At 42.9% G+C, this 15,156-nt stretch overlaps 1 protein-coding gene across 1 annotated transcript in view; it reads right to left on the reverse strand.

The window, feature by feature from the left end:
• Window positions 1-15,156, reverse strand: part of UBR1 (ubiquitin protein ligase E3 component n-recognin 1) — a 177,757-nt gene that overhangs the window by 152,381 nt on the left and 10,220 nt on the right. Inside the window, exons 2-4 of the mRNA XM_074997084.1 lie at window positions 8,982-9,238; window positions 6,053-6,131; window positions 1,168-1,278 (exon numbers count right to left, since the gene is read on the reverse strand). Of these exons, the coding sequence (XP_074853185.1) occupies window positions 1,168-1,278; window positions 6,053-6,131; window positions 8,982-9,238 (447 nt within the window). The remainder of the gene's footprint in view (window positions 1-1,167; window positions 1,279-6,052; window positions 6,132-8,981; window positions 9,239-15,156) is intronic.

A 15,156-nucleotide genomic window follows, 5' to 3' on the forward strand; every position in this document is an offset into this window, starting at 1 on the left:
AATGAGGCGCTGAAATGCATATTCAGTGCCTCATTAGCATGGCGGCAGCCGTGGCTCTTCTGATAGGGAACAAGGGGATTTCGAAGTTGTTAGGGTCCTTTCAAAAAGCAGGCCTGTCTGGACGAGCCATGAGGCAGTGAAAAGCAGCGATTTTGAAGAGCCACGGCTGCCGCCATGCTAATGAGGCACTGAATATGCATTTCAGCACCTAATAGTAATCTTCAAAATGGCCATTTCAAAGATTTGGGCTCGCGTAGACGTAGCCAGTGTGTCTGGATTCTGGCTATGTCTACACTGAGCCCTAGTGCCAACAACTGGACGCAAATAAGCAGTCTCAAAAATGCAAAATAGGGTCTCATTTACATATCTGCATGGTTAATGTGCATATTCAAGATGCTAGTTTGCATATTTGCAAGAGGCAAAGCAGTGTAGACCTGCTTCTGCTGGCAAAAATAAACCCTTTTGTCAGCAGTCCCTTATGCCTGGAAATAATCAGGCATAACGGACTTCCAACAAAGGTGTTTTTACGGACAGAACTACATCTGCACTTCTTGAGTTGCTCCTGTAAATATGCAAATTAGTCTAATGGATATGCAAATGAGCCCCCTTTTGCCTTTTCAAGGCTGTTTATTTGCCTCAACCTGTTCGCACTAGAACAGTGTAGCCACAGCCTTTAAGTTTAAAAACTATCTGATAATCTTGACTTGCTAGTAATTCACTTTACTACCTATGATCTTGAAAAGTATTTTTACTCTTACATTACAGACATGTATATCCAAATTTGATGATCTTAAGCTTTAAAAACAAATTAACTTGTCCATTAAAGAGTAAAACAATGTCATTCAGAGGACTCAAAATTAATCCTACCCTTTAAAAAACCACCGCTCTTTTCATGATCAAAGAAGCAGACAAACATCCTGCCACTATTCCTCTCTCGCCCATTAAGTCTTTCCTACCAAGCACGATACTGAAGTATAAAGGAATCCTAGAGAGATGCATCTTCGACATATAACCTAATTCTAGACACAAAGGCCTGGGCAACATTGAAATGATTTGTTTTCTTGCTGAGCATTTCGTAACTTTTCTAAAAAGGTAGGGAGCATGTTACAAAGCTTGAAGATTTACAGACAACATTCATCCATAATTTTCTTTATATATTATTTTTACCTCTTTCGTACTACTTGCTGCTCCAGGCTCATGGTTAGTACATAGTGGTCCAGTCTTCCATGCTTCTGTATCCCCACAGTCACAAAAACCTCCACCAGAAGAAGTATGCATCTAAAAAATTAAGAGGTACTTCAGACATACAAATATGCATGTAAAAAGTGAGAATACAAGTGAAGTGTAGATTTATCAAGCCAATAAATCCATATTTTAAGTGCCTTAAACAAAATGATAGATATCCTGTAGGAAGTGTTCTACCGCAGAATTTTATTCTTTTGCCATTAGAAAGGGAGAACTTCAGTGGGGTTGGAACAGTGGGATTTACTGGAATTATCTGTGTGTCTATACACTTATGCAAAGGACTATTTAAAATCTTAGTATTCTAGCACATTAATATTTAACACCAAGTAGTTGTGTAGCATTTTCTCTAACCAGCCTTGTGAGATATTAAAACTAAGTTCAGGGTTTAAATGCAATGTCTCAAGCTTGATTCCGTATAATGCTTTCAGAGAAGTCTGAACTGGCTTGTGATCCAGCACACAGTTAAGCTGAAGTGAAGGAAAGACAAATAAGTGTACATAATAATTTGCCCTGATGTCCCAGATACAAAAGTACTTGTAAAATAGTTATTAGAAGTAACAAGTGAACTTAGGAAACAAAATAGGTTTAAAAACATTTACTATTCAAAATGTTCCTTCAAAAGGCATAAATTTAAACATTTGTAATATATTTACAAACTGTGACTATATAGCGCCCACTTACCTTTAATCTATCTTTATGTTTCATCTACTGGTACTTGACCTACAAAAAGCCATCTTAAAATACTGAGAGAATTGGAGGAGAAGGCTTGAAACAGAACTCATGATTTCTACCTACCCTTTTAAGGAATCAGTTCATCCATACGTATACATATACATGCACACAAAATATATGGAAGCTACATATTTTATTTACACAGTTCACCAGGGATACTGTAAGTCTTAAAGAATACTTGCAATGCACTTCAGGATCATCAGATGAAGGGTTCCACAGAAGTGCAGAGTAATGAACTTTCTCTGGCTGCTCCCAGCATCTTCTGCCTCATTACCATCACCACTGCTGTATATTTTGGATGCTTTTTGAACCTATTCCCACGCTACCTGACTACCCTGCCATAGAGCTCGAAAGCCTCTCTCTCACCAACACAAGCTGGTCCAGTAAAAGACATTATTTCACTCATTTTGTCTGGCTATCATGCTGTCAGAGTAGACACTGACGTTAGCATGCTTGACTTGATTATCTGTGAAGATGCAGTCATAAAAACGTGTGCATGCACACAGTGAGTACTCTCTCTATTAAGGGCAGTCATGGGCATCTGATGTAAATAAAAAGAGCCTCTGAGATGTATGCAATTTCAACAGCCAAAGTAACACATTTTTAAACTATGAAAAATTACTGTAAAGGTGAATACATGGTGATTTAGATGCTCTGTGGTATAACTTTACTGAAGAGATTCATCAGCTTTAATAGCTCAGGATTCCCTGTATGCGCCCACTATGTGCATAAAACTGAGCAGATACTGAAAGGTAACCACCATGGCTAAAGTCAAGCAGAGAAGGGAACAACAGAGGGCAGTTCCAGAGGAGAGCAGACAAAGAAATTGCTTAAAATGATCCATCCCCTAAATAAGGAAGCAGCAATTGAGCTAAATTCATGTGATCTGTGAGAGATTTCAGAGACCATGAAAAGGCTGTTGGGAGGATAAGATCCAGACCTACAGCCATCCCCTGCATTTGAAACTTAACCCTTCTTAATTTCTCCACCTATCCCCAGCTGTTGCTCATGCAGTTTAAAAAAATAAAAATATGGAAATATACACACTAGTGTGTAGACTGCAACAGTGATCTGGCTGATGAAAAGACTATTTGGTCCCTAGGCAAAACACAACAGGAAACAAGTAATTGTTTATGGATTTAACAAAAGTTCTAACAAGCTTCTCAGTTCTATGAGCTAGCTTGCTAAAAAAAAGTTGCTTGATTTGCAGGACAAAACCAATTAAAAGCTTTTAAAGGAGATATTTTTTGTATCTTTTTCAAACATTCCCAAAGAACTGTAATGAACCGTCACAAATACTTATACATCATTTCAAAACAAGAAGGTAAGAGAGTTCCTGTATTTTCTCCTCTTTCAACAAAGACCTAAAAATGATGAAAGGAAAGAGTGCGTCTGCTCACATAATATATTGCATGGTTAATATACTCTATTAAATAAAAGGCAAATTCAAATCTCAGATGCAGAGGTGGAAACTGACATGTAAAATAAAAAACCTACTCCTGCAGATCCCTAACCATAGCAATGGAACTGAGATAAGCAACATGTTCAGTCCATATCTGAAACTTAAATCCAGTCTTTAGATCTATCAGATAACTTACTTGTCATATTTTGGACTAATCTAACAGTTAAAAATATTATTGTTCTTACCTCTGCAACCTTAGTTCAGCCTGTGCCCATGATTATTGTTATTTAGGTTAAGATTTTCTGTTACTTTTGTAAAAGTCACAGACAGGTCACAGGCAACAAATGAAAATAAATAACGAGGGGGCAAGGCTACATATGGTGGGAATATTGACAACCAGAGTTCCAGGACGCAGGACTAACAGTCCAAGCCCCAGCTTGCATGGGTGGAGGCATAGCCCCAGCTCCAGTGGTCACAGAAGCGACTCACACAGCCCCACTTCAGAGCTGGCTGCAGTTGCTGGACAGAAAAACACAATCCAAGCTCTGGCCATCTAGCAGGGAAGTACAGTCCCAGATTCAGCCGAAGCCAAAGTACTCATGGAAGTCCAGTAGAGTCACAGAATCCATTAACTACTGTGACCTCTGTTACTAAATGGTAGTCTTAGTTATCATACGGTCATTAATAATGTGCTCATACACTATTTGCTCTGCACACAAAATGGCCTAAGACAGACAGAGGTGTTGGTCAATGATGTTCTCTTCCATTTAGAGCAATGGACTGAGACTCAGGACAAAAACAGCACAGCTCTGCCGCTTGTTTCTATTGATATGCCTACAGAGAAACTAGACACCTGCTGCTGGCTTGTGCGAGCCAGCTTAGGCATGGACTACAGGGACGTTTCATTGCTCTGTAAACTTCAGGGCTCTAGCTGGAGCCTGAGAACCAGAACTAGCTAGCCTGTGGATAGTATCTAGTTGTAGATGTCCGCTGTAAATGCGTTTGGGCAAAGCTATCACAATTCAATGACATAAGGGAGTCTTATTAAAATTGTCCTTGTAATTTTAATTCTGCAGTTATCTTAATTTTCAGTGTTTACACGCGCAACTTTGTTTTCCTGAAACTAGTTTTTCTGTACACAATTATGGTGCTATGAGCTGGATGAAACCTTGTTATGGGGTGAGTCAAAACCTCATTGAGACTGACATGTTTTATGAATAGTGAGTTCACATCTAACTGTAAGGATATGTTCTCACCTAAACAAAAGGAAGATGTGATCACACTCAGGAGATTTTGCTGAGTATTCTTTTAGATAATTAAAAACAGAACAGACAAAAAACTGGGAAAGATATAACTTGTCTAGATGGTTGAACAAAATACAATAAAAAAAATGGTGACAACTACAAGAGGGGTAGCTGCGTTGGTCTGTATCCCCAAAAACAAGAAGTTCTGTGGCACCTTATAGACTACTAGATTTTTTGAAGCATATGCTTTTGTGGGCAAAGGCCCATTTCATCAGATGCATGTCATAAACATGCATCTGATCAAGTGGGCCTTTGCCCACAAAAGCACATGTGCCAAAAAAATCTGTTAGTCTATAAGGTGCCACAGAACTTCTTTTTGTTTATTTAAAAAAATATTAACACACTGCTGTAAAAAATGCACCAACATGTTGTGCATGTAAACTCTGCTGGTGTTCCAGAGTGAACTACACCATACACTGCAGTGCACACCAGCAGTGTCTACCTCAGTGGTTCCCAAACTTTTCAGCATCACTCCCCACTTTTGATTTTTGAGAACCCCCTCACACCCCCACCCACCTTGTTTTTTACCATGGGCCAGCCACCCCAGCTGCCTGTGAGCCACTGCATGAGCCCCTCCACTCGCCCAAAGTCATGCCCCGCCAGCCCCTCATCTAACCCCATCCTCCTCCTCCCCCCAACCCACACTCATTCACTTTCACAGGAGGCAGCTAGCTCCACATGGGCCTTCGCCAGCTGCCTGCTTTTTATAGCAATTTCACTGGGTCGCCCATGTGAAATGACAGGGACTGAGAGCCGCAAGCAAGGGCTGCCTTTTTCTTCAGGTGAGGGGAATAACGGGGGGTGGGGGGGGCTTGGTTGCCTTGTGCCCCCCTCCCCCCCAAATACCTTCGCACACACCCCAGTTTGGGAAACCATGGTTTACATGGACCACCTAGTGCACAAACATGTTAGGGAAACAAGCCCTCAGAGACATAGCTTGAAAAAGCATCTGAAAGCATAGCATCTGACCCGGGAAGAAGCCAGGGAAAAAAGTCTTCTGGGTCAGGTATCAAAGCTTAAAAAGTGTTCTCGAGTTCTGTGAGCGAAAGAATGTGTTTCCTGCTATTTGCTTCCTTTTATGTTCAGGGACAGAAGGCTCTGTAAATAAACAAAACTGCCAATTTCCCCTCCTAGACGGAACAACCTATTAGACCCCATTCTTGTCTAACCCCCAATCAAAAGAGAACTATAATTAAATGTACGAAAGACATTCTTTCTGCTCTGACACTTGTTCTAACAAATTAGTAATTTTCAGGGCTTAGGAAAGGAATTAAAGTTTCTTATAATCTGCATGCATTACTATTACAAACAAGAAAACTTCTCAATAGCAACTCTCAATAGTACAACTTTACAGTACAGACTTTCATACCTTGTAACGATGGTTCTTGTGAATGCTATTCTGGAAGCAATCCATGCAGAGTACACAAGTTGGATCAATTGCACAGTCCCTGCAAGAAAAATACTATGTTGGATACCACTCTAAATAGAAAAATGAAGCAGTCGTACGAGAACCGATGCCACACTTAAACCTTTATGGCTGGTGACAAACAATTTCAGGCATCAAGTCATGGCTAATTCATGCTATTGGTAAAAGGATGAAAGTTCTGGCCCTTCCACAACAGGTTTGAACCATACTAGTAACATTACTGTTCAAAAATTCAGAAGCCAGGTTAATTACCTTCACATCACCCCTGTGAAGCACTCAGATAGTAGAATGATGGCCACCACAGAAAAGACCAAGAGGAAATAAATAATTGTCTCCTCAGAGAAGGATTTTGATAGTTTGCAGTAAATGCAGACGCTCCGTGTCATGAACATCTGACTTGTGAACATCTGTACGTATGAATGCTTACATACAGCCTCAGGAAAGCAGACAAGAGGGCACAGGTGGCAGCAAGCAGTGTGAGCACATGCCAGAAACCAGACATCACTCAGCTGCTTCCCCCACACACCCACAGACACAACAGCAGTTCCAGCAGCCTTCATTCCCTGGCCACCCGCCCCCACCCACCGGCTGAGTCCAGCACCAGGAGGCAGCAAGCAGCTTGAGCACAGGCTGGAGGACACCTGAGCAGCAGGTAGCAGCTGTACAGTCACTGGATGGAGAGACCCAGCACAAACCTGAGGCTGAATGCAGAGCCTGCAGAGGAATAGGCCAGCTGGGGGTTAAAGATGGGGACTGCCAGAGCTGGTGTACATCTCACAAGTGTGTATGGAGAGCCAGTTGATGAGGCTGGCTGCTGGAGCTGGCATCAGGAAATGGGGCTAAAGGCTGCTGAAGCCAGTGTGGGGCAGGGGGTGGGAAGTGTGGGAAAGGGAGGCAGCTGGGTGATAAGGCTGGCCACAGGAGCCAGAGCAGAGTTTGGGGAGAGCAGGAGATACCCAGATGTCCCCTTCAGAATCTTGATCTCATCCTCCGCTAATTAAATCTGCCTTTCCTCAAACCCCAGCATTCAAGGTTAAACGAAAAACTATTTCTTACTCAATTTTATTGTTTCTGTTATGGTACTTACTAATATTGAGTGCCGAACTTAATAATCTCAACATTATTTTAAACACTGTGCTTTATGTATAATTCCTAATTTTTTTTAAACAAGCAAAATCGGAAGAAAACCAAAAAACTGGCATTCCATCGACGCCCACATGGGTCATCAGTAAAACTGGAACCTTTATGTCCACCACACAGACATCTACTGTTTCAGCTGAAGGAACAAGGAATAGTAGACTTGACCTCAATAGCTTATGCTCACAAATAAACCTGTTAGTCTTTAAGGTGCCACAGGACTCCTAATTGTTTTAACAGTAAAACAAAGCAGCAGAAATGTAGCACTTTAAAGACTAACAAAATTATTTGTTCGGTGATGAGCTTTCATGGGACAGACCCACTTCATCAGATCAATCCCATTTCCAATACAGACTGACATTTATAAGTACAGGAGGACCAAATAAATAAATAAATAGCAATAAAAACGGACAAATCAAATAGGATCGAAGGAGTGGGGTGAGAATTGGGGGAGGGATGTTTATTGTCCTGTCTGAGATAATTATGAGCATCAAAGGAAGGAAAGCCATCCTTGTAATGCGTAAGGTAATTGATGTCTCTGTTCATACCACGTGTTAATGTGTTGAATTTGAATATGAACTCCAACTCACAAATGTCTCATTCTAATCTGTTTTTAAAATCTTTATGCTCTAGGACATGAATTCTCAGGTCTTTAACAGAATGGCCAATTCTATTGAAGTATTTACTGACCGGATTATCAACGTACTACACTAATTATAGTGAGAAGTTATGCCAGACACTAAGAAACTGAGGAACCACTTGATCAGTATCCTATAGCGCAAGCAGGAAAGTATCAAGAACGACCTCTCTGAACTTGAAACTCATCAATAATCAAGCTTTCAGACAAGACCCCACAGAGTGGGACTTTTCCTACACTAGACAAGAAATCTGTAACACAGTCTCAACTGCCTCCCTCATCCACTCTCTGTCCCACATCCAATGGCTAGCAGTTATTGAGATCACAGAATAGAAAGACCTCTTACTTTCAATTACAGTGCCTGGTCTGACTTGGAGCCACCCATACCCAACTGAAGGGAAAGTTCTTCCCTGTCCTGGGATGAGGCACATTCAGTTACTTTGTTGGTATGGTTGCTCATACGTAGGAATGGTGAGGTGACAGATGGAGCATGCTCAGTGCAGTTGAAATATTCTGGGAATTTAGCTGTCAGGAAACTTTAAAAATAAGCAGTGCTACCATCCTCACCAATAGTAAACTTTCACTACATTAACCTATTGTCCTTGAATTAATGTAAATTAAACTTAGCTTCTTTTACAATAATCAGCAACTATAGCTAAATATGATTACTTCAAGCTTTGCAACTTGCATGGTGTCTTTTAAAAAAAAAAAAAAAAAAAAAAGAGAAAGAGGTATGGAACTCTTCCAGGCTATTACATTGTGAGAACATGACAAAAGAAAAAGACAGGATAAGAGAACTGTAGATCAGACCATGCTGCAGTTCAAAGACCTATTGTGCTTTGGGGACTACGTTTTCTATACACCTATTAACAATATAAAGCTAAAAAACTTAATGAGTTGCAAACATGCTAGTACTACATAGAGAAAACTTCATTTTTTGCTTTTCACATAGAATATAATTTGTGCTTAAAGTAGACTGTGATAGAAAAGCAATTACCATAGCCACTTATCCAAGGAGCCTAATAGGATACACATAACAGCAAATCTATTATTACTGAGTTACTTCACGGGAAATATTCATGCTGACTAGTGTCTTACCTGCAAGAATATGTAGTCTCCCCACCTTTGAACACCTTCCCACAGAGTTGAGAAGTTCCACTCTGACGCAGTTTCTCCACGCAGACATCTGGGTCTTTCCCAAACAAGTACCGCTGCAGAGTGTTAAATATTGTTATCTGGGCCATTTCTTCTTGCTTCTCCACCAAGGGGTCCATTTCATCAGAGTAGATGTTTGGCACATACTTCGCCAGTAGTTGTGAAAAGGCAGCCTGAAAGTCAACTGACTCATCCCACCACTGCAAGAAAATTAGAGATGGAGGAATGTGTCAGGGAGAAATAAAATTAAGGAAATGAAGCTACTAAAGGAGAAACGTTTCCTACAAAACTAAGGTCATTTTCCATCTCACCAATTTGAAGCTTTGCGCGCCAGGAAAAAGGATATACACATTTACAGGATAAATTAACAAGATAGTAATTTATATTTAGTTTTAGAACCATTAAGGCTTTTAACGTTTTGCTCCAAGCTATATCTTTGCTATTTGCTCCTACTCTAGCTCTTTAGAAACAATGGTTGTGTAAGGTTGACAGAGCTGGGTCATCAGCAGGAGGAAATGAACCTGCAACTGTAGAGATTAAAGCAGTTGCAAGTTCAATCCCTCCTACCAACAATCTGGGTCTGTTGGGCTTACACAAATGTTATTTTTAGCTCTTTAGACACTTCTTAACTTCTCGCTTTCTTTCATAGTATACCCACTCATTAATTTCCTTTTACAGTCGGAGGCATGTCTAGTGAACATGAGCCAAAAAGTACATCATCAGGAGGTAGCCAAGTTCATTTTACCTATAAATACATGTTATTTTCTCAAATGACCTTCCCTCAACAATATTTTCTCTAGGCTAGCAAGCAAAGTGCAAGTGCATTGGAATTTGGAAAGTGTGGGAGTCTGACATGGAAGGAATAGGGTACTCAACCTGTTAGTTGACTCTACTAAAGAAAACCTGTCAGATGAAACACTGAAAAAAATAAATCAAAACCTTTTAATTTAATCACAAAATCTAGGTAATTAAATTACAGAAAAAAGTACATGCCTATTCTTTTGTTTACACTGGTTATATAGTAAACTGGCAAGTTCCTACTTTGATTTAAAATAGACTGCTTCACGTGCACGTTGGCTTTTACCCCCAGAAAGTAAATGAATCTAGAACAGAGACCATGGTCCACAGTTCTGGTAACTCCAGTATATCAGAAAGCACCACTGGCCCAAGTAGCTATGATATATTTGTTCTCCCAACATATCTGCTCCATGTCAGATTAATTCAAATCCAAGATATTTTATCTACAAGAGGAATTCAAATCAGCAGTTTAACTGAGACAGCTTAGATCAGATATTCTCAGGACAAATTATTCAGTGGCCCCAGAGTTGGTGACCAATTCTTGCTGTTGACTACTTACACTTTCTCCTAAAATACTTAAGTGTCTTTAGGAAAAGCAAATAAATATGCACAAATAGATTTCCAAGTCACTAGTGTATTTACCGATAGATAGTAAGTATGCTATGAACAGTGATTTTAACAAGCATACGAGTATAGCTGTTCACAGAAGACTTACTCAGCTCCAACAGGTCTGAGGACAAATTAAACCCTGGACAGGAGATTGTGGGTGAAGCAGTGGCCAGATAAGAGGGTTGGATTGGGAAGCAGGACCCTGAAGTGCCAAAGCCAAGAGATGAAACCCAAAGGATGCATCCACACTAGCAACTGACTTTGAAGTTAATTTCAAAGTTACACACTACATTGAAGTAGCCAGCAGAGAGTCTACACAAATTTTCCCTTTGAAGTTAAATTCGAAGGAGGGAGCCCAACTTTGGAGTCCTTACTCCATTCCCAGGAATGGAGTAGTGCCCTACTTTGAAGTAGGGTGTGTAGACTTCAAAGTTATTTTTGTAGCGTAGACACAGCCAAAGCCAGATAGCTTGTGTGAGTAAGGAGTAATGCAATTAAGCAAGCTTTTCTAAAACTGCAGTTTATTAGCTTTAAGCACACAGACATAAGCAATAAATTTAAAACATGTTAGCTATTTAACATTTGGAACAGTATTAAATTATTAACATCAGGTTCACAGTGACCAGTTGCTCTCTTTCCTTCCTCCCACCTCTGAGGGTTGAAAATGTGTTTTAAAAACTCTCAAGAAAGCTTTTGAAGACCCTTTTAAAGTACACTTCTACATAATTTTTATAAAACATACAGGTTAAGTGATTTTGCTAAATTAGGTTTTTTAATTTTTAAAATCTATTTAATATTAAAAGCATCTAAACTTTAAGTTTTTTTGAACCATCACTGTTTTTAGTTAACTTTTTTCTTTCAATTAGCAAAAACTGACAACTAAATATATCTTTGCTAAAAAAGCTTATTTTAAAATTAATCTTAAGGGTAGCTAAATGCATGCAATATAATTGCAATGAACTTAATTACATTTTGGGATATATATGCTCTTAAAATGCAGGGAAACATTCAGGAAATGGGATGGATGGTGCTCAGTGAGCACCGATTCAATATTTTGTTTTAATTTCTTTGTTTGACTGAGACCCTAGATCTTATTTACTGTGTATTATTCAACCTCCAACCTGAAGAAATAATTATCAATTTCTTGATTTTTCTTTTTTGGTATAGTGATCATCATTACAGAATCTGAATGCTTTACAAATGCTAATTATCTTCAGATCACCCCAGTGAAGCAAGAAGATGATATTACAGCCATTTTATACATGAGCAACACAAAGATTAAAGTAAAAAAATTCACTAATTTGGGGTATTCAATTAGAGGTGCCTAAGACTTGAATTTTAAGAGCAGTTAGCAGTGCAGGTTGAACCTCTAAATACCAGGACTTTCTGATCTTGCAATACCATACATGTGAGCTCCAGCACCTGGGCGGCAGCAGCAGGAGGACCTGCACCAGGACTGGCAGCAGTGAGGCCAGCAGTCCAGCCAACGTGAGTGGCTGGGAACCTGGACAGGGCAGGCAGCCTATGTAGAGCCAGCAGCAGCAGGTCAGACAACCCACCAGCCAGGGCTGAAAGCAGAGCTGGAACAACAGCCTCAGCAGCTAGGACTGGGAGCAGAGTTGGGCAGGGAGGAAAGGACATTCAAACTTCCTGGGCTAATGTTCCCTGCTTCCTGCTCACCTGAGCTATGTCTACATGTGAATGCTACATCGAAATAAGCTGATCTAGAAAATGAGGTAAGCAGTGAGGTGGCCAAGTTTGCAGATGACACCAAGTTGTTCAGGACAGTCAAAACCAAAAGGGATTATGAAGAACTACAAAAAGATCTCAGCAAACTGAGTGATTGGGCAGCAAAATGGCAAATGAAATTTAATGTGGGTAAGTGTAAGGTAATGCATGTTGGAAAAAATAACCCAAATTACACGTACTACATGATGGGGTCAAATTTAGCTACGACAGATCAGGAAAGGGATCTTGGAGTTATAGTGGATAGTTCTCTGAAGACATCCACGCAGTGTGCAGCGGCAGTTAGTAAGGCAAACAGGATGTTAGGAATTATTAAAAAAGGGATCGATAATAAGACAAAAGATATCATACTTCCCCTATATAAAACTATGGTACGCCCACATCTTGAGTACTGCGTGCAGATGTGGTCTCCTCACCTCAAAAAAGATATATTGGCATTAGAAAAGGTTCAGAAAAGGGCGACTAAGATGATTAGGGGCTTGGAACGGGTCCCATATGGGGAGAGGCTAGAGAGACTGGGACTTTTCAGTTTGCAAAAGAGGCAATTGAGGGGCGATATGATAGAGGTATATAAAATCATGAATGGTGTGGAGAAAGTGAATATAGAAAAATTATTTACCTTTTCCCATAATACAAGAACTAGGGGACACCAAATGAAATTGATGGGTAGTAGGTTCAAAACTAACAAAAGGAAATTTTTCTTCACGCAGCGCACAGTCAACCTGTGGAACTCCTTGGCCGAGGCGGCTGTGAAGGCCAGGACTCTATTAGGGTTTAAAAAAGAGCTTGATAAATTTTTGCAGGTTAGGTCCATAAATGGCTATTAGCCAGGGATAAAGTATGGTGCCCCTAGCCTTCAGAACAAGGGCAAGAGATGGATGGCAGGAGATAAATCACTTGATCATTGTCTTCTGTTCTCCTTCTCTGGGGCACCTGGCATTGGCCACCGTCGGCAGATGGGATGCTGGGCTGGATGGACCTTTGGTCTGACCCAGTATGGCCATTCTTATGTTCTTATGTAATAGCGTCTACACGTCCTCCAGGGCTGGTGCCGTCAATGTTCAACGTCGACGTTGGGCAGCACCACATTGAAGTAGGCACTGCAGGGGAGCGTCTACACGCCAAAGTGTCCCACATCGAAATAAGGGTGCCAGGAACAGCTGCAGACAAGGTCACAGGGCAGAAGGGCACTTCCGGGGCAACAGCTAGCCGCTCCCTTAAAGGGCCCCTCCCAGACACACACAGCCTGCACAGCACGCGGTCTACAGAGCCATAGGCACACACACCTCAGTGAAGCAGTATGGACCCCCAGAAGCAGCAGCCAGAGGTCCACACAGCCGCCCCTGCAGGAGCAGTGCTCGTCCTACTCAATGCCATGCAAGAGGCAGCTGATCACCTTCTAGTCACAGAAGAAGAGGAGCTGCCCCCAGGGGAGGAGGAAGCAGCCCCAGACCCTGCTGTCCTCCACACCCCCCCGCCGCACATGCCGCCGGCTGTGGAGCTACCCCACCAGCACCGACTGGTGGGAGCAGCTGGAGCTCGGCGAGTGGGACAACGACCACTGGCTCCGGAACTTTCGCATTAGCCGGCAGACATTCCTGGAGCTCTGCCAGTGGCTCACCCCCACACTGAGGCACCAGGACACCGCCATGCGGCGTGTCCTCAGCATCAAGAAACGGGTTGGCATCGCTGTCTGGAAGCTGCCCACTCCAGACAGCTACCAATCCGTGGGGCAGCAGTTTGGTGTCGGCAAGGCCACCGTCGGGGCTGTCCTCATGGAGGTAAGAGGACCCACGGGGGGGGAGCCCTAGGGGGTGAGGGCCAGACACACCCTGCACACCCCTCACTGGTGCTCTCCCATGTCCTTCCCCTGCAGGTTGTCCGCGCCATCACCGCCCTGCTCCTCCACAGGCTCGTGCGGCTTGAGGACCCGGATGCCGCCATCGGGGGTTTGCCAGCCTGGGCTTCCCAAATTGCTTTGGGGCTCTGGATGGGACCCATATCCCCATCCGAGCTCCAGAGCACAGTGGAGGACACTTCCTCAACAGGAAGGGCTACCATTCGGTGGTCCTCCAGGCCTTGGTGGACAGCCGGGGCCGCTTCCTGGACATTTATGTCGGCTGGCCTGGCAGCACCCACGACGCCCAGGTGTTCAGGAATTCGGGCCTATGCCGCCGGCTGGAAGCGGGGACCTACATGCCCCAGTGGGAGATCCCTGTGCGGGACACCAGCATGCCCCTCTGTGTCGTTGCAGACGCGGCGTACCCCCTCCGGCCCTGGCTCATACACCCTTACACGGGCCATCTCTCAGCCAGCCAGGAGCGCTTCAACACGCGGTTGAACCATGCGCGCCAGGTGGTTGAGCGCACTTTTGGCCACCTCAAAGGGCGCTGGAGGTGTCTCCTCACCCGCCTGGATGCAGGCCCCACCAACATCCCCCAGACTGTGGGCGCATGCAGCACACTCCACAACCTGGTGGAGAGCAAGGGGGAGGCATTCTTTCAGGGCTGGGCTGTGGAGGCTGGCAGGGCTGACGTGCAGCCACCCACTGCCCCCAGTCGCCAGGTGAACCCCGAGGGGATCCGGGCCCGGGAGGCCCTGCGGGCCCATTTCAACCAGGCCGTGGGGTGAACACTGGCAGGCCCCCCACTGCACCCCCCCATCCTCCACAACACTCCCTGCCCCCACGTGCACACCACAGAGCACCCAAGAGCACACCCCCCCACTTTTCTTGCAAATAAAAATAGACCTGTTGTTTTTGAAACCACAAAACAGTGAATTCTCTTATTATTAATACAAATATAAATATATATATATAATAGTGGAACAAAAGGGGGAACTATTTACATAGGGGGGCAGGTATTTTAAAAGAACAGGGGTCTAACACAAACTATATACAAAATAATAGGGATATGTACAAAGGAGGGGGGCCACGTCCTGGGTCCCGCACCCCCTACTGTCCAGC

Source organism: Carettochelys insculpta, chromosome 6 (genome assembly GCF_033958435.1).
Source record: "Carettochelys insculpta isolate YL-2023 chromosome 6, ASM3395843v1, whole genome shotgun sequence".
NCBI lineage: Eukaryota > Metazoa > Chordata > Testudines > Carettochelyidae > Carettochelys > Carettochelys insculpta.